Source organism: Gymnoscopelus microlampas, assembly GCF_963454915.1.
Source record: "Gymnoscopelus microlampas genome assembly, chromosome: 2".
Taxonomy (NCBI): Eukaryota; Metazoa; Chordata; class Actinopteri; order Myctophiformes; family Myctophidae; genus Gymnoscopelus; species Gymnoscopelus microlampas.
Genome location: NC_139939.1, coordinates 43,154,866 through 43,174,819, shown reverse-complemented (window position 1 = coordinate 43,174,819; position 19,954 = coordinate 43,154,866). Strand labels below are relative to the sequence as shown.

The 19,954-nt window shown below is 44.1% G+C and overlaps 1 protein-coding gene across 1 annotated transcript in view; it reads left to right on the top strand.

The window, feature by feature from the left end:
• cacna1ib (calcium voltage-gated channel subunit alpha1 Ib) overlaps positions 1 to 19,954 on the top strand; it is a gene marked incomplete at its 5' end in the record, with an annotated part of 168,381 nt that overhangs the window by 79,637 nt on the left and 68,790 nt on the right. Inside the window, 7 exons of the mRNA XM_084071481.1 lie at positions 106 to 214; positions 329 to 386; positions 4,747 to 4,817; positions 5,075 to 5,540; positions 6,549 to 6,649; positions 13,830 to 13,953; positions 15,557 to 15,625. Coding sequence (XP_083927607.1) covers positions 106 to 214; positions 329 to 386; positions 4,747 to 4,817; positions 5,075 to 5,540; positions 6,549 to 6,649; positions 13,830 to 13,953; positions 15,557 to 15,625 — 998 coding nt within the window. The remainder of the gene's footprint in view (positions 1 to 105; positions 215 to 328; positions 387 to 4,746; positions 4,818 to 5,074; positions 5,541 to 6,548; positions 6,650 to 13,829; positions 13,954 to 15,556; positions 15,626 to 19,954) is intronic.

The following is a 19,954-nucleotide window of genomic DNA, read 5'->3' as shown; positions in this document are numbered from 1 at the left end:
AATTTTTGTCTGACCAAGTCTATCAAATGGAAAGAATGAATGGGGGGGCATCATTGGTTTCAGGTTTCATTCACGGCATAACAAGGGTCTCTCCCTTCCTTCCAGACCCTAAGATCTGCACCCTGACCCCCAACGGGCACCTGGAGCTGGGCACCATGTTGGGGCAGAGGGCCTCCTACTCTTCAGAGAGGCACAGCTTTACCCAGGACTCCATGTTGGGGCAGAGGGCCTCCTACTCTTCAGAGAGGCACAGCTTCACCCAGGAGTCCATGTTGGGCCAGAGGGCCTCCTATTCTTCAGAGAGGCACAGCATCACCCAGGACACCAGGAAGAGCAGCATCAAGAGCCTGGGCAAGAGCAGCCTGGAGAGACGATCATTATCCCTGGTAATTTATGCATGTACAATTGTGTGACTGAAAGGATATAACACAGAAACTAATTTGCAGACATACTGTACGCATATATTGCACTGACATGTGGCCTTGCAAAATCACCTTAACTCATTAAAACCGGGAAAGCATCTGTGTCATTTTATACTTTGGCTATTCAAAAATAGCAGATCTACAAGCTCATAGCGCATCACCTCGTGCCGCACTATGAGCTTCTAGATCTGCTATTTTTGAAAAATTGTGCACATTTGTACAAATCTTTGAATATATATATATTTTTTTTAAAGCGAACATTTTTAACTCAAATCTTTGCTTCCGGGGGGACCCTGGAAGATAATCTTTTGAGGTGGGGGTCCGTGGCCAAATACATATACTTTTGGGGGTCCTTGACATGAAAAAGTTTGAGCACTACTGATATAGAAATACAAGTTTTTCAGAAAACTGTCTTAATGGGTTAATGAAATATGTACAATACACACAGTTGAAGGCGTTGACACAAATGCACATGCATGTAAATAAGTAAATACCTATGTGCATGGAGACACCGGAATAAACACACACGGACAAATACACACAGGCATATGTACGAAGACACATCCAGATTGTGCAGCAACGTCTAAAATGTATGTTAGAAATTCATCATTTGGGTCTGCCAGTGGGTGAATGGTTTGTGCGTCATTATGTATATTATTATTATTTATATTACCGGTTTGATTCCAGCCCTAGGCGTGTTCCGTATCTTTCCCACTCTCCGCCCTCAGCTTTCTAAAGAACTAAGCAAAAAATTGCCTTAAATATACATTGAACAAGGCTGTTCAGACTCGAGAGCTGTCAGGGTTTTGATCATAACAATACATGTCCAACCATAGACAGAGTCTTTCATCTTCTGACAGTGCCATATTCAGTAGATGTGTCTCAAATGTTTTCTTTTGTCTGGATTGGGCCCACAGACCAGCCAGAATCAGAATTTTGTCAGATCACAGGTTTACAGAAGTAAAAAAGTGGGTGAAATTAGTTTTTGTGCATAGTATAGAAAAAAGGGGAAGAAGTAGGAAGAGGGAAAGGAGATCAAACAAGAGAACACAAAAAAAAAATAATTATCTACATATTTACACAAGTACAAGTAGCCATAAGTATACTGTACACGACTGTCTCTCACAGACTGACTTGAGCAAGTTCAAGTTGCATTAGACCAGTTCGCCTAATGACGAACTAGGCCAACCAGAGAAGCAGTCCGTCCTCAGTTGGCCTAACAGCAAACTAGCCAATCGCAGAGCAATCATCCTTCCAAGTTATGGGATCAAAAACGCTTGTGCTGAAACACGTTTGGGTGAGCATGGTCCCATCGAGAGCTCTAACAAGATGCAGCAAGAGGCTGTGACTTTTCATAAAATAGTGTGCTACTTTGTCGGCCATGCAAGAGCGTCAAAGCAAAAATATCCGATATACAAGTTCGGTGAAAGTGCTTCAGTGTTTGTGTGTGGGCTTTATAAATATTGAACCAATGAAAAGCATTAAAAAGAGCTTGTGACTAAATAATAACTACATTGGATCCATTGGAACACAGGTTCTTTTTTTCCTGATGTCCTGAAAAGCAACAGTTTTGGACATACAAGGTTTCCATCTGACAGTGTCACTCCGTCCCCCCGTCCCCCCCCTGTCCCCCTGCATGACATTTGGCCATCTGCCTCAATTTAGCATGGAGTCCTTTAACAAAAGACCCCCAGTTACGTTGCGTCCCACCCTGCTCAGACCTGACGAACAAGCCCACAGAGAAGAGCACTTAACCCCCGAGTTAAAACCCCATGAAGAGCCCCACTGCGCTTAACCACCGCAGCCACGAGCACGTTCACCAATTAGCATGCACGTGTCGTAGCGTGCACAAGCACACACACACACACACATCCAAACTTTAGCACTTCACTCTCCCTGTACCCCTTCCTGCCACCTTCTGCCGCCATTGATGCTAGCGACTATATGAAATTGAAATATATGAAATTGATAATTTGCATGACCTTATGAGCATGACCTTATGAGGAAGTTCCTTGGAACAATCGGTTAGTCTGGCATCGATTGATAGGACAGCTCTGACCGGTTACGTGCATGCTTATGGTACTGCGTAGCCTGTGTGGAGAGAGGTGCTTACTTTTTCAACTTTTTTTCCTCTCACTCCTAGGTAGTAATAGACTAATAATCACATTCTAACAGTCCAGTTTAATGTAAAATCTGTTATTTGGTATTCAGTGAGATGTTTTATAAATTACACACTCCATGCGACACCTTGTGAGCTTGTATCTCTCTCTCTCTCTCTCTCTCTCTCTCTCTCTCTCTCTCTCTGTGTGTGTCAGTAGTGAGGTGTGTGCATATATTCCCTGGTGTTTAACTGATGGATTTAGGATATAAATGTAAATCATTTTGTCCAGCAGTCGGTTAACAGTGGCCTGAGGCTGTTTTCACTGTGTGTGTCCACGCACGCGCACACACACATGCCACAGGAAGCACAGTAACTCCTTACTTATTCTGCTTATTGAACCGAAAGCACAGTAAAGAGAAGGACAGAAATAAGACATTTCTGCAAGGTCCAACTCGGCTTCTAGTTGCCATGGTAACCTCTATTAATTGAGGATTCTTCTCTTCTGTCTCCACCAAGATATTGTACAGAAAGAGAGAGTGGGGTGGGGGGGGAGGGAAGGGGTAAGGAAATTGATAGATTGAGGATCAAGAGAAAAGGAAAAACTAAAAGAGACAGGGGGAAAAAGATACAGTATGGAAAGAGCATAGAAAAAAGTTTAAAAAAAGGCAGAGAGAGAGAGAGAGAGAGAGAGAGAGAGAGAGAGAGAGAGAGAGAGAGAGAGAGAGAGAGAGAGAGAGAGAGAGAGAGAGAGAGAGAGAGAGAGAGAGAGAGAGAGAGAGAGAGAGAGAGAGAGAGAACGTTTCAGACGTGGGGAGAGTCAAAGAGATGATTACAGTATAGCTTAACTTGGCTTATGCCTTGTAGGTTCTAATGTAAATGGAGGCGTGGGAAGCCGACTCCGTTTAAACATCTCTGCCACTCTATGGCCGCATAGCTGCGGGAAGTTGTTTTGATGGGGTGCGGGCGGGAATTGAACTCGCTGTCAGTCACCAGAACCTATGGGGTACACTGCTATCGACCCCCCACTGAAAATGCATATGGATATAATGTTACTGTAGCACAAGTGCATGCATGCATTTATAGTGTGATGTGGTGGTTATCATTTAAATATTGTTTAAGCAAATAGAGTTGAGAATATGCACTGCACTGAGGCATGTATATAGTAACAAAGTGCTGTTGATTGCAACTTATTGTGGTGCAGAACTGGTTGTCGAGACGCACGCACGCGCGAGAGCACGCATGTTTACACTGGGTTACACTGCTGTGTGATTCAGTTCAACTGAACACGAGATGTTGGTCATGCTTTACAATACATTTCACTGTTGTAACTGCTCTATAAATGAAGCTTAGCGTTAGTTCATGCAGGACACATGAGTCTTACACGCTTACAGCTGTAATCGGCTGTCAGTCAGCTGATTGTAAACAATCAGCCTAGCTTCCTATTCTCCTTTCACAGCTCTGCTGAGAGAGCAGAGCTGTGAATGGAGAACAGAGAGGGACACGGCGTTGCATTCACTAGATCTCTGCTTCTCTTGCTGCTTGCTCCACATCCGCTGCTGCTTAGCAGCCTCCTCCACCCCAGCATGCACCTTTTGATCAGAGTCTGGCATAGGCTCAAATACTTTGTGATTTTATGTCTGCCGATTCAAGCTAATAATGTCAATGTATTGCTTAGGCCCGCTATTGTATTCCTATGGGGGTTTTGCTTAGTGTTCCCTGATTTTGCTTAGCATGCTGCTTGGACAATATTCAGGGAACATCCCAGAGAGCGGAGCCACTTGTTCCATTTGATGCAATAAATGGTTAGATTTACTTTGACGTGAGTGTTCCTGACTGAACCTCTAGAGTAGTGTAAGTACACAGTAGTATTGTGTCAGTGCTAGATTGCCAGCTGTTCATACGTAGGCTAATGTTCTAGCATTATGATCTGGGTCATAGGACACTGCTGCACAAAAAAACATTATTAGCAATTAACAGAAACCAATTGATTTCCATATCAATTTGGAAACTCATTTAATTTCACATAAATCTTCACAGGATTACAAAACTCACCACCAAAAAAGCAGTTAGGTGTCACCTGGCAATAGTGTTAAATCTATGTGTATACTTTGTGCCATACTTTTGTTATTGTGCTCACTCCGGGTGAGACTCAATGTTCATCTAGTATAGATAATGTGATGTGTGTGTCTCCATACTGATCACAGTGGCTTGTGACTCTTCCAGCGTCACGGTCGCAGTTCTGCCTACCACAACTGGGGACGCCCTCTCCCTCCTCAAACCACATGGAGCCGCAGGTGAGATTCAGCCATTGATTTGGGGTTACATTAATGAATTCTTAATGACTTCCTTATGCCTTAATCATACATACGGGGATAGGTTGATATCCCTATTTGCTCCCCTTTGAATAAAACGTTAATACATTTGATTGGAGTTTCGAGACTTTGAAACTTTCTTTATTGATAGTTGATTAATCATTAATGAAAAGTAAATGAATGGCTTAACGTGTCGTTGATAACTTAAGGGCCATGTTCCCTTCCACCTCCACCTGCAGGTCTAGCTGGAACAGCCTGGGTCGGAGGAGCTACCGGGCCCCTGTGGTGGGCGGCAGCCTCCGCATTCACAGCACACATTCTTACGCCTACGCCAGTGAACAGGAGTCACTCCTCTCCCACGCCGCCAACCCCCACCACCCTCTGCTCCCGCACCACGCCCTGCCACCTCCCCTGCTCCTCTCCAGACGATACGCTCCCAAGAGGGACCGGCGGGCTCTGTCGCTGGAACTCCCAGAGCTTTGGAAGGGTCCGGGTCTGCCCCTGGCCCACCCCGACCCCACCAGGAGGAGTGTCACTGGGTCAGGGGCGTCTACCACCACCGGGGGCCAGGGAGGTAGCGGCTGCGGAGGTGTGGATCACCGTGACTGTAACGGCAAGGCCCCGGGCCCGTTTCTGGTGTCCGAGGTCTTCCCACAGGTTGACGCACACAAGGACAGGCCAGATCTGGAAGAGGAGACAGACTATGTAAGTAAGACATCCCTGCAGACTTTGTTAAGTACAGTACAACTCATAAATACATAGTTCCCGTACAGTTGTATGCGCTATTCCGAGATGGTACTTAACCCAAACGATCACATGATCAAAGCAAAAACACTGCAGGGTAGCACAAAACGTAACTACAAAAGCAGGCAGGGACAATACCATAGCAGCCTAGTTGGCCATCATCAGGGCATAATACAGATTTTCAATGAAAAGGGGGTTGCAGGGTAGCCTACATGGTGTATTTATGGTACAGTATGTGTGGCAAGGTATTGCTACAGTTTACAGTTTACAGTTTAGGCATTTAGCAGACGCTCTTAATCCAGAGCGATTTACAGTAAGCAAGGACACAAGATAATACATCATAATACATCATAATACACATAATACATCAAATGTATAAAAATAGTAATCTAATAATAAAGTAATACATAAGTAAACAAATAATCTAATAATAACTAATACTGTACATATGTAAACCAAGAACCTATCATCAGCCTACATTGAAACTATACACACTATAGGATGCCAGGCCAACAATGACCTGGCATCTGTCTACATAACATGCTATCTAATTTACATTTTAGCCTTTGCATAATCCTGCAAGGTCGTCAAGGCTAGGGCAAGTGCTACGGGTTGTATTGTAATTTATCCTCTTGTGTGCGTGCGTGTGATTTTCATGACACTCGGAGGGAACGATCAGTTGGCTTCCTCGAAAAGATCATTAACTTTTAGGTTGACGAGGTCAATGGCCCAGGTCACAATCAAGGTGTAGGTGTGACTGTTAGTCAAATGATTTTCACTTAACTTTGTGGGAATGATCAGCAGGCTGCGATGAACAGTTGGCTCATTACATTTTAGGTTGAAAAGGTCAAAGCCCAAGGTCACAATCAAGGCTAATGTCAAAATTAAGAACGGATGGGAATAGATGATTACATTCTGGTTGTTGTTTTGCCCTCTCACCTCCTTTCACTCCCTCTCTTGTCCTTCCAGTCCTTGTGCTTTCGTCTTCAGAAGATGATGGAGGTGTACAAGCCAGGCTGGTGTGAGAACAGAGAGAACTGGTCCGTCTACCTCTTCTCCCCACAGAACAAGTGAGTTGATGTAGCACTTTATAATAGCTATACACTATTAAGCATTAGAAAATACTTAATTCTTCATGAATTCATCATTTGTGAAGTATTATTCGTTATTACTAAGCATTAGTAAACACTGTTATAAACGTTTCAACTATATGCTATTTAGCATTAGTTAAGCATTAGTTAAGCAATGGGGGTTCCAACAGAGTTACCCTGTTTATTTAAAAAATACACAGGAGATTCCATTGCAGTGGGACCTGACGTTTATCATACATACAGTATATACAAACAACGACCAACATACAGGCCTATGCACATTTTTCAAGCGAACACAGAGGTCAGTAGTTATCAATCATTCAAACTTAATTGTCAAGTCACATTTACAAGAAAAGTGTGAGAAATTAATGGGGATATGTAAGGACTAGATAGACTAGATGGGTTTTTTAAATAGAAGGAGATGTAAGGACTACATAGACTAGATGGGTTTTTAAAATAGAAGGAAATGAGTTGCCATTCAAGTTCACTGATAATGGGGTAGAGGTACATTTTCTTCCTTAAATGTATTTGTGAAAATACAATTGCCATTGTAGTCACGTCATTAATCTCCACTGCAAACTCCCTGCTTCAGGGAGACTGGAATGTCCCTAAACAATCAGATTGTTTTTAAAGTCATTAAAGAACGGTATGAACTGAAAACCTGCATATATTTCCATTATTTTCTCCCGTGAAGGATTTTAAGCAGCTTGTCTTATCAGCATTCATTTTATACTTTGATGAGCTGTTTTCATAAAATGTGGATTTACAGTATGTAGCCCATGACATTTTTGATGTTTTGTACTGTATTCTGCGTGCGTGCGTGCGTGCGTGCGTGTGCGTGTGCATGTGTGTGTATGTGCGTGCATGTGTGGCCGTGTTTGTGTGCTTATACTGTAGTGGAGATGAGTGCTTCGATCTGCTTCATTGTGAGGATGATAGGTTTTGCTCTGTGATTCATTGTTTCTGTTCACCTGTCCAGGATACTAATAAACTGCACTGGTAGCCCCTGGATTTCCACAAGAGCACTTTCCATGTCAACGGCATATGTATTTTTTATTCATCATAGCTCAAGGAAATTAGAAGCAGACATAAATATTCTGCCTTTTTCTGCACTGCCCTCTTGCCCTCTCTTACCATTTATATTGGACCAGTTGGGATTTCACCGTAGCGTTCCGCACAGAAGTTCAAGGCATTGCACAGACTTCCTCAATGTGTCAAGCTCTGTGCACCTCTGCAGTCCACCCCCGTGTTCGTCCTTGGCCTCCAGGAGAAACAGGATGTACTGCATGCTCATCAAAACACACCTGTCAGGCCCGCTCCCAGTTTGGCTCCCAGCGTGTTGTGATCCGTTGAAAGGGACCCGGGTGTCGTAAACACATTTCTGGATGTTTCTGTCACAGCCTTTAGTCTTCCCAGTCTTCCCTGATGCCAGGCCTCCTGGCATAGTGTGCAGGTAAAACAGAGTTTGACTTGTCTCAGACTGAGTAAAGAGGGATGAGAGGGATAGCAGTGGCCATGGCCAAATGTTCCTCAGCTTTCCCTGGAAAAAGCACAAAGAATGTGTGTTGGCATCCAACTATGTTTCTGTTCATGCAAGGAAAACCCTGTTATCTGCTGGCTCCATGAAGAGCTAAAGCACTAGTTGTTCTAGGGATATTTCCTCAAAAGCATTTTCTTTCTGCATACCCTATAGCGTCTTGGCTGTGTGTGTGTGTGTGTGTGTGTGTGTGTGTGTGTGTGTGTGTGTGTGTGTGTGTGTGTGTGTGTGTGTGTGTGTGTGTGTGTGTGTGTGTGTGTGTGTGTGTGTGTGTGTGTGTGTGTGTGTGTGTGTGCGTGCGTGCGTGCGTGCGTGCGTGCGTGCGTGCGTGCGTGCGTGCGTGCGTGCGTGCGTGCGTGCGTGCGTGCGTGCGTGCGTGTGCTGGCGGCCTTCCAGTGGCATGTCCGTCCGCTGTCGGAATAGTAATGGGTGGACTTCTGGCCCATGAAAACAACTACAGAGAGCGCTTTAACACCAAGCAGCAGTGCAAGACTAAGAACTTTGTTTCCTCTGGTGATCCAGCCTAGGACACACTGTACCCATGGACTGGCTGTTTGGCAACTTGGGGTGCCCAAAGATGAGGCAGAAAGGCTGGCAAAGTATTGTGCTGTCTCTGCTGCCATATGGCGGAGCCGCCGCTGCTTGTGCCCATGGGATGCTGAGTGACATGCGTTTTGTATCACGAGGACATATCCATGAGTTTGCGAATGTAACCTTTACTGCACCTAAAATATTTGTGTCCCTGTATAACGTCCCTGTGTGGGAACATAGATAAATGGTTAAACTGCGTGTGCGCAAGCGTGTGTGCAATCGTATGTGTGAAAGCGTATGTGTGTGCGTGTATGTCTTGCTACCGTATGCATGCACACGTATCCCTGTGTGTGGCCATGTGCACATGCATGTGTGTGTGTGTGTGTGTGTGTGTGTGTGTGTGTGTGTGTGTGTGTGTGTGTGTGTGTGCGTGTGCGTGTGCGCGTGCGTGCGCGCGCGTGCGTGCGTGCGTGCGTGCGTGTGTGTGTGTTGTCCAGGATTCATCTGGACAGTCCAGGAATTTTCAAAAAGGAAAACGACACAAAATATCCAGGAATCTGAGTAGGTAATTTTGGAGTGTTGCATACATTAGTATTGCTTAATGAAATGTAGACCAGTTTCCAGTGTCTAAATACAATTTGTCCTAATCAAATATTTTAGATAAACAACTTTTTATTGGTTTAGACTGTACTCTTCATCATTGTGACAGTTTTATGCAGTGCCAAACATGAAAGCTTTGAAGCAGTCAAGCAGCGTGTGCAATTTTAAACAACGTTACAAGTAGTCCTCCGAGCAGAAATTAAACAAATTATACAATGAGCGACGAAATGGACTGCGAAGATGAAGGGGAAATTAAATATCCCATTTCTCACAATTAGACATAGTGACATAAGAAATTATTTCTTGAAAAACGAGTGTTGTTTGATGCAGTTTGTCAAAACTGAATGAAGTTGTTGTTACACATTACGTAGCCTGAATATCACTTAATTTTAACCCATTAAGACCTGAGGTCGATTCTACAAATGTCTTTTAAATCCTAACAGTTTTCTGAAAAACGTATGTTGCTATACAGTATCAGCGGTTCTCAAACTTGTTGACAAGGACCCCCAAAATTATATCTATTTGGCCGCCGATCCCCATGTCAATATATTTTGTTCCAGGGACCCCCAGAAGCAAAGATTTGAGTGAAACATTTTCGCTTTAAAAGAATATATTCAAAGAAGTGACGCGCTATGAACTTGTATATCCCGGTATGAATGCGTTTTTAAATGGTAATGTCACAGAGTTGAGTCGGCTATGTGTGCCGGACTTTCACTGGACTGAGGTGGCATTCCGTGTGTGTGTGTGTGTGTGTGTGTGTGTGTGTGTGTGTGTGTGTGTGTGTGTGTGTGTGTGTGTGTGTGTGTGTGTGTGTGTGTGTGTGTGTGTGTGCGTGTGCGTGCGTGCGCATGCTTGAAGCGGTGTTACTGTATGTTGTTTCCTCTGACAGTCCCCCAGCTTCGATTCCTGGTGGGTAGACAATAGACAAACCCCTGAACACACCATAAAAGAAAAATCACTCACTCCATTCCCCCTGCGCTGAAAGCCACTTTAGGGAAGCCGGGCCCCTGGGCTGTGTTTTGGCACTGTGGCAGGTGCCATCTGTCAAGCAAGGAGAGGGTTGGGGGGGTGTGTGTGTGTGTGTGTGTGTGTGTGTGTGTGTGTGTGTGTGTGTGTGTGTGTGTGTGTGTGTGTGTGTGTGTGTGTGTGTGTGTGTGTGTGTGTGCGTGTGCGAGCGTGCGTGCGTCAATTTACATGTGCGTGTTTCTTTTTGTTTGTTTATCTGTAATATTATGTCAGCGTGACTCAAGCAATGTGTTTGCGAATCTGTATGGATACATACATTTCTATGACAGATTGTTTTTGTGTATTTATATTATGTGTGTGTGTGTGTGTGTGTGTGTGTGTGTGTGTGTGTGTGTGTGTGTGTGTGTGTGTGTGTGTGTGTGTGTGTGCGTGCGTGCGTGCGTGCGTGCGTGCGTGCGTGCGTGCGTGCGTGCGTGCGTGCGTGCGTGCGTGCGTGCGTGCGTGCGTGCGTGCGTGCGTGCGTGCGTGCGTGCGTGCGTGCGTGCGTGCGTGCGTGCGTGCGTGCGTGCGTGCGTGCGTGCGTGCGTGCGTGCGTGCGTCTGTCTACAGGTGCGTGTGTGAGTAGACCAATTAGCACGATAGGAACCAAGCCAACATAAGCACGTGCAAGTGCTTTCCTGAAGGGATGAACACCGATGCATGATGGATAAGCTCGATGCACAATGAATAGCGAAAATAGCCGATCTACATGCTCAGGGCACGTTGCATATTGCTGTGTTGTGAGTTTGTAGACCAGCTTTTTTCACTACTTGAAATTAAAAGTTCTTTGCAAGTTTTTAAAGATTTTTCACAAAAAAAAAAGTTGCCTTTCTTGTGTAGAACGAAAAATGTTTAGTTTGTTTTCATCTCATGCGCACAAGACCACAGTCTGTCCTCCCTGTCCCATCTATCATATCAACAATAAGTTACTGCAGTATGTGGGCAGTTTGTGAACGAAGCCGGATGAATCACAGTAAGATGTTCAGTGGTGAGCGATGCTGCACTGTTCAGACTGGATGCTTGGCTGCATATATAAATACTAGTGTGGCAACGGTCTACGCCTCTTTCCACTAAATGGAAATGTGAAAAGTGTGCCGGACAAAAGTTAAAGGCATGGCACCGACCTCCTCAATGTGCCAAGCTCTGTGCACCTCTGCAGACCGACCACCCGCCCCCGTGTTGGCCCTGACGTGTGCGTCAGGGCCAACAGAAACAGGATGTACTGCATGCTCATCAAAACACACCTGTCAAGACCCTCTCCCAGTTTGGCTCCCAGCGCGTTGTGATCTGTTGAAAGGGACACAGGTTTTTTCTGGATGTTTCTGTCACAGCCTTTAGCCTTCCCTGTCTAAGGGCTGGTGCCAGGCCTCCTCTTGGCATAGTGCAAGTGAAACAGAGTTTGCATTGCAGAGCGTCTCAGGGTGAGTAAGAGAGGGATGGCAGTGGACATAGCCACATTTTTTGCTGGAAAAAGCACAACGGATGTGTGTTGGCATCCAACAGCTTTTCTGTTCATGCAAAGAAACCATGTATCTGCTGGCTCCATGAATAGCAAGCCACAGTAGCTGAAGTGGTGTTGTTCTAGGATTCACTAAGCTGGACGTAAATATCAGTGTAAATAACGTGTAAATAAAGTGACTAAAGGAGGGTGTATTTTCTCTAAGTAAAAGGTGAAAAGTCTAGGTGAAATTGGATACAATAACTTGGCCCATGCCGTTACTGAAGTAACTGATGATGAGAATGCTCAATACTCTCTTTAGATTGTTAATGTTAACAATATTAAGTGAAAATGTTTTTTCCCTGATGTTCTCTATTGTCTTCATTATGAATGTGTATGTCAGTCCATGCTTCATTTTGTATACAGGAAATTGAAAGAACACAGATGGAATGACACCCTTCGTTTAGCCTAGTTTTACTGTTTATTGTCTCCGCCAGGCCGAAAGGCATGGCGAGAGAGTATGTTTTACCCTCCGTCCGTCCGTCCGTCCGTGTGTCCGTCCGTCCGTCCTTCTGTCTGCGACCAGCTAATCTCCGCCACCGTTGGCCCGGTCGCTGTGAAACTGCGCACACACACTCCCTGGATGCCACAGTAGAACCTGTGCCCCACATTTTTCAGATCAGCCTGTCATAGCGCCACCATGAGGCCGACTTTTGCAAAACACATTTTTTGCTATTACTCCTACAGATTTTGTCCAAAAAACACGCAAATCGGTACACAGTATCTCTATAGCCATGTGATCAACACGGATCTGTCTGATTTTCCATATTCCATCCTGATTGGCTAAAATTGGCTTCCAAAGTATGCAGGATTGCTTCATTTGGAACAAAATGCCTCAAATCATGCACGCAGCATGCGATTTCCGTGAAATTTTCCACAGAGATTCCCACTTGGCCCAGGAAGAAATGCCTCTTGAAAATGTTCACATCAGCCTCATGGTGGCGCTATAACAGGCCAATTCACGTTTTTAGCTATAGCTGCACCGATCTGAATCAAACTTTGCACGCACACTTCCTAGAGGCCAAAGAAAAACCTTTGCCCTGCATTTTTCACATATGCCTTTTAGAGCGCCACCAGGAGGCTGAGTTTTGTAAAAAAGAATTGTTTTGCTCTTACTCCTTCAGATTCTGTCCAAAAATCACTCAAATCGGTACACTGTATCTCTATAGTCATGTGATCACGATGGATGTGTCCGATATTTCATATTCCATCCTACTTGGCTAACATTGGCTTCCAAAGTTTGCAGGATGGATCCCTTTTGAACAAAATTCCTGAAATCATGAACGCAGTGTGCCATTTCCGTGAAATTTTACACACACATTCCCACTAGGCCGAGGAATAAATGCCACCCTTTTCACATTGGCCTGTTATAGCGCCACCAGCAGGTCTAATTTAGCAAACCACATTTTTGGAACAAAATGCCTCAAATCATGAATGCAGTGTCCGATTGACGTGCAAGGCCTAAGAAGAAATGGCACCCTTTTCACATTGGCCTATTATAGCGCCACCAGGAGGCCACAATAATCTACCTGACCTGGCGGAGACTTGTGCTCCGAGGAGCACTTTTTCTAGTGGCATGGCCTGGGATTGATCTTTTGCGGGGACAGACACATATCATGTAGATACCACACATTCTGTACACACAGACATGCAAACAAACCCTGTTCTAGATGGCTTGTCCAAGACCATTTGAAAGAGAGTTTACAACACTCTTTGATCTCGCCGCAACGTGATTACTGAGTATGAATGGGGTTCAACGCTGGAAATAAACAGTTGCTGCTTCATGGTGCTCACTCACTCTGAACTGCAACTTTTTAAAGGGCTCTGGACAGTCGCTAAATGCTCACTTTGTATGCAAATCCCCTAAATGTGTACTCTCTATGCAAATACAACACAGAAGCATCAGTACCACAAATTTCAAACCTGTCAAGTCTTGTCAAACCTTCCACCTCCTATCTCTCTGCCCCCCCCCCATCCCTCTCTGTCAGGTTCAGAAAGCTCTGCCAGACTATTATTGCTCATAAACTCTTCGACTATGTGGTTCTGGTCTTCATCTTCCTCAACTGCATCACAGTGGCCCTGGAGAGGCCAAGGATACTACAAGGCAGCCTGGTAAGAGGAACTGCGCTTTTCCTTGCTTTTGTGCAACATTTGCAAGAAGCCCATGACCTTTGATTTGAGCTCTTTATGCATTTTGTGGAATAATGATTGTGGGTGGGATGTTAACAGTTAGTTTTTGCCGCTGAAGTGTTTTTTTTTTGCTTTTCAGCTAAAAGGCCAATAATGGCCTTCTCGCTTCAGGCCCTTGAAAGGTCCCATTTCACAATTAGGATAACTAGAGTTTTAGAGTTCGGGCCAATACGCGGCCCCCACACATACGTCGCACCGCCGATCTGACTGATATGCCCATATACTGTATGGTGATCTCTGTATCTGTCAGTCCTTGTCCCTTTTATGCCCATGTATGGAGATCTCTGTAGGTGTTAGTCCTTGTCCCTTTTATGCCCATATATGGGGATCCGTGATGTCATCAGTATATGCCCAATTGCCCATATATGGGCATGCTGATATAACTATTCATAGGGGTTATATGGCAAAAAATATCATATCACAATGTTTTTCAGTCAGAATCACAATCCACGATCTTATCACATCTTATCACAACAAAACAAAATGTTTTTATTTACCATACAAACGCTTCTTGCCCCTTTCCAGCGCTTATAGGCTACTAGCTTTCTCAAATGCTGTTACAACTCCTCTGTGTCTGTGTTCAGTGAGTGCTTGGTACTGCGCTGAGCAGTAAGAGCAGATTACTACAAAGGGGAGGGACCGGTGGAAGGTGACGCATATCGTGTCAGACCACTTCTGGCGCTAGTGGCCAAAATGTATGCGCAATAATGGAGTTTCATACAAACTGTACATCGTGTAAGTACATTAACGGTGCGCAAAGCAGCTCTTGCTTATAGCCAGAGCCCTGAGCACTATTTGTTCAAAATGTGGAGTCAGTTGGAGCACTGGTGTAATATAAGACCCTCTCCAATGCTTACTCCAAACTCTATGGGTGTCGGCCTCAAGTCTGGTAGCTGGATATGCAAAATAAATATAATGTAAATGTAATTCCACATAATTGGAAAACAATGTTCTACAAGTTCCAGCTTATAATGAGTATTTTGTGTTAGTTTTTTTGTTTTTTGTTTCTTTTTTTGGGTGGGAGGTGTATTAGCAGAGGATCATTCGGTGCAGCAAGTGACAATTTGCATATACATACAGCCTCAATTAGTCTCCTACCGGATACATTAGCATCTCTCCGCCAGTCATCAAATTATTGGCTTAGAAATGCGACAAAAACGAAAAAATCTCCATGATTTCAATGCTTCATGGGTTGTGTTATGGAAAGAAAATAAGTCATTTTTTTGGGTGAACTACTGCTTTAAACTTTTTGCAATCAAGTCTAGTACAAAGAGATGAATTTTGATAGCCACATCTGTTCAACCCCCAGTTTCCATTTTATTCCTCTCTCCCCTCTCTCTCTCTCTCTCTCTCTCTCTCTCTCTCTCTCTCTCTCTCTCTCTCTCTCTCTCTCGCTCACACTATTTTCTTATTGGGTTTCTCTCTCTCTCTCGCTCCATTTCTTCATTCTTCCTTCACCTTTCTTATTCTCCTACCCACATTGTAGGAGATTCCTCCTCTGATCTGTGTTTATTTCATTCCACAGGAAAGACTATTCCTCACTGTCTCCAACTACGTATTTACAGCCATCTTTGCTACTGAGATGACCGTCAAGGTAAGAGTCCTTTCCTTTCCTTTCCTTTCCTTTCCTTTCCTTTCCTTTCCTTTCCTTTCCTTTCCTTTCCTTTCCTTTCCTTTCCTTTCCTTTCCTTTCCTTTCCTTTCCTTTCCTTTCCTCTCCTCTCCTCTCCTCTCCTCTCCTCTCCTCTCCTCTCCTTTCTGGACAATTCTGCTTAATCAATCCCACATGTTCCATTATCGATGGGCAGCTAGATAATGAAGTTAATTACAAGGCTATCTGTCTTCAGCTGGCCTCTCATTATAGGCTCAGATATTCCATTAATACATACACACACACACACACACACACACCTGTGTGCACACATGCATACACTCACAAACACAGATAGGGACATAGGAATGAATGCATGCATGTGCACACACGCGCGCAAACTCGCTCGCTCGTCTGCTCGCGCACACACACACACACACACACACACACACACACACACACACGCGTGTGTGTTTCGCGCTTACTCTCTCTGTTTTATCGACTAATCATGTGACACAAAGTACAGGGAGTCATCCATTATTGAACAACCTCTGTCTCCAGGCATTCTCCAGCAGCCGCAGAAGCCCCTGTATTCATTTATTTATGACCAGGGATAATTCATACACCTGTAATGATACAGTATGTATATTAGCGCGACACTCAGGAGGTCACTAGTGCACCTATATAACACATAGATACATGCATCTAACCTCTTCTTGAACTCATCTTCAGGCAGCTTATGGACCTTACATATTTATTGGCCTTATTCTTTGTTTCTTTTGTTCGTCACCACTTGCTCTTTTCTTTCTGAATGATGTTGTTTACTCTTTCTGCGTGATTTTCCTTTACATGGCTCATTGGCAGTGCTGAAAATGACGCTGAACATCTTCACATAAACTTCCTCTGCAGTCCCCAGCATTTTCAGTTTTTTGATAGCAGCTCTTTCTCTCTCCCTCTCCATCCAACCATTCAGCTATCCATCCATCTATCCATCCATTCCACCCACTATTCTTTGCTCCAATCCACCCTTATCCCTCTATCCAGGCCATGTTCTCTCTCTCTCTCCTCTGTTTGTGGTGCTGACTGTGAATCATTCCTGGGTGGACGTTGTAATTTCTCGCCAAGGACCTGTCATTAAAAACAAGCTCACTGATTAGACAATTTCCTGTTTCTGACACACTCCATCACCATCACTCATCTCGTAACCACATGCGCACGCACGCACGCACGCACGCACGCACGCACGCACGCACGCACTGTCACGCTAAAATAAGCTAAGATTTGCACATCATTTACACACCCTCTGTGTTAATTAACTCTGAAAATGTAAAAATTGCCCTGTTTAGATCAACTGAGAGGATTTTACTGTATACATATTTAGCTAAAGCTAAATGATCAGTCTAGTATGAGCTAGTAGAGTTGACTTGGCTGACTGCAGAGGCATCATTTCAGAAAAAGTGGGTGGTAAACCATTTTTTCACCCAAATGCACAAAACAGGGATGCCAGGTTGACAGTGGCTAATGAATGTATGGTTACAAGAAAATATAAAACATTTTTAAATGCAAATGCTGGTGGGTGGCAATTGCCATCCCCTGCGATCTCAAATGATGCCCTGCCTGACTGACAGAACCATCGGCGAAGAGAACAGATTTTCAACTGAAAATGTTTCTGTTAATCTGTCTATTCTGTTATTTTCTCGTCTCATTTTGTTTACATGTTCTTCTACTGGTCATACTGTGCCTAACGCCAAGATTAAATGTGTACCGTAGCAGTAAACTGGCTGAGTTAGGAAAAAATGTATAAAGTACAGTATCAACAAACATCCGCAGGGTAAATCAAATAAACACAAATTCCAACACAAATAATAATTGCTATTCTGCAAAGCTGTCTTATCACTAAATGCAGCCTTACTTAAACATTTATGTCATAGCCATTGTGTGCAGCCCTATAGCTGAAAGAAATAAGTCCCAGTTTTTCTTTTTAATGTGTGGTTCTGACTACTGCATTTCCATATTAAAACGTTCTTTAGAATGGAGATAAGAGCAAATGCAGCGTCAAGCGACGCTGGATTTGCTTTTTAATATTCACACTTGGGTCTTATGAGTGTTTTCTCAAAACAGTATTAAACATAATTACAACAATGTTTTTATTTTTTCATTTATACATGTTTATTCACCAATAAAATATGAAGGAACTCCAAGCAGCACTGCAGTCCAGACATCACTATGCTTTAAAGCTACAGTACAATCCAGGACTCCCTAGGGAGATGCCCATAAACATCCGTATTGGATACCTGAACCACCTTAGCTGGCTCCTTTTCCTCGTAAAGGATGACTGAACTTCTCACCCACATCTCTAAGGGAGCCGCCAGCCTCCCTTGACAGTGTCATTAAAGTTATTTGAAGCAGAAGGCACACCTTGTTTCAACTGCCTCTTTCCGAGACAATGTACATAAAACATACTGTAGCCTTAATAGCAGCTGCTTAATAGCAGCTATTTCTGCTTGTTAACAGATCAAAACTGGATTTTGCTCCTCGCTATCAGTACTTTAGAGGTGGTCCGCCAGGTCACGCATTGAAATAGAATTGTATGCATAATATTTGGCTAATAAAGAGATTGTGAGGAACGTTGGGGAAAGGTGACGTGAAGATGAATACAAATAACTACAGCCACAGGTTACAAGCATGTCCATGTTAACGGACGATGCACAGCATTGTGATCTCAAACAAACAGCATGGAGAAGACCATTTTAACTGTAACCATTATTCTCTATTGAATCCTGGGGCCATAAATGCCACCGGACGGTAATTTGATTTTTGATTAAATGTGGCGTGTGTCATGTATCACCCGAGGGGGCTACCGGCTGTGTGGTTGGGTTGAACATCAGTACCCTTTGAGCACAGTGATAGCTTAGAGCTCCTATAGATTTCCCATGCCTTATGTTTCATTAGACCAGCATTTGATCTGGTAATGGATGCCCCTAAGCATTACATGCATCCCAACGGGGCTTCCCTGGTGCAGGCCCATATTAATAACGGAGCAGTTAACTCTACGATCTACCCTGCCAAAATGTGATGAAAGACCCTGTGTATAGAATATGACAGTGAATCACTGCTGTGCAGATCTCTTCAGCGAAAAGAAATGTTTTTAATACAGAAAGTGAGTTGAATTGTTTTGCTGACAAACAATGCCAGCAAAACAATCGAAAAGCACTGAACTTCTCAAACTGACAAACTCGGTTACATTTCCTCGCTCTCGCTCTCTCTTCAATCTATCTCTGCCACTCGGGTTTCTTTTTCTTTTTTTGCATGCTGTGGATGTCTTCAGAAAACAAGGTTGGCATGTTGCCCGCTGTCTGGGTCTGCCAGCATGTACCTGGAGCGTCTATATGCGTTTGTCTGTCTGTCTGTCTGTCTGTCTGTCTGTCTGTCTGTCTGTCTGTCTGTCTGTGTCTCTGTCTCTGTCTTTCTCTCTGCTTCTGTAGCCTCGGAAACCCATGCCTTTTTTTTTGTTTCAAAAGAAAAAAAGCCTGGGAGAACCTTGCAGGAATGCTGGTCTTAGGACCTTGTTATCTCCTAACCGATCAGAGTGCTCCAAACCCAGGCGCTGGAATCCAGCGCCTGGGTTTGGCTCCGCCCTTCAAGACCATCGATTGGGCTCGTTCTTTCAGTCAGTCTTCTTTCTGTGACTCACACATGCTGCTTTTGTCTCTTTAGTCATTCCATCTGTTCTCTCTCTTTCATAAACTCATTAGTGCATTCTCACGTCATCATTACATCATTACATACATGATTCTCTTTCTCTCTCTCTCTCTCTCTCTCTCTCTCTCTCTCTCTGTCAGTCACACTCTCTCTCTCTCTCTCTCTCTCTCTCTCTCTCTCTCACTCACTCACTCACTCACTCACTCACTCACTCACTCACTCACTCACTCACTCACTCACTCACTCACTCACTCACTCACTCTGTGTATTTCTTTTTCTGTATTTCTTTCTCTGTATCTTTCTCTCCGGTCCTTCCCCATTGCCCAGTCATGGTTACTCCGTCATTCAATCCCTTCCTTCAGTTTCTGTAATTCTCTCGTGGCTCAGCCTGCAAAGCACAGCTGCTGAGTGATGTTGTGCACAAACACCTGCCTCAACAGACTTTCCATCCAACCATGCCAATTCCTCGTATTCATTTTTTATCCTGCCCCGCCACAGCAAAGCATGGTAGGGAATTGTAATCATTCCTGTCTGTGTGTGTCTCAAAACGACAAAGTAACTTCAGTACTGCTTTTATTGGGGAAAACAACCAGGTATAATCAATAGGCCGCCCCAAGGTGATGATTATTTT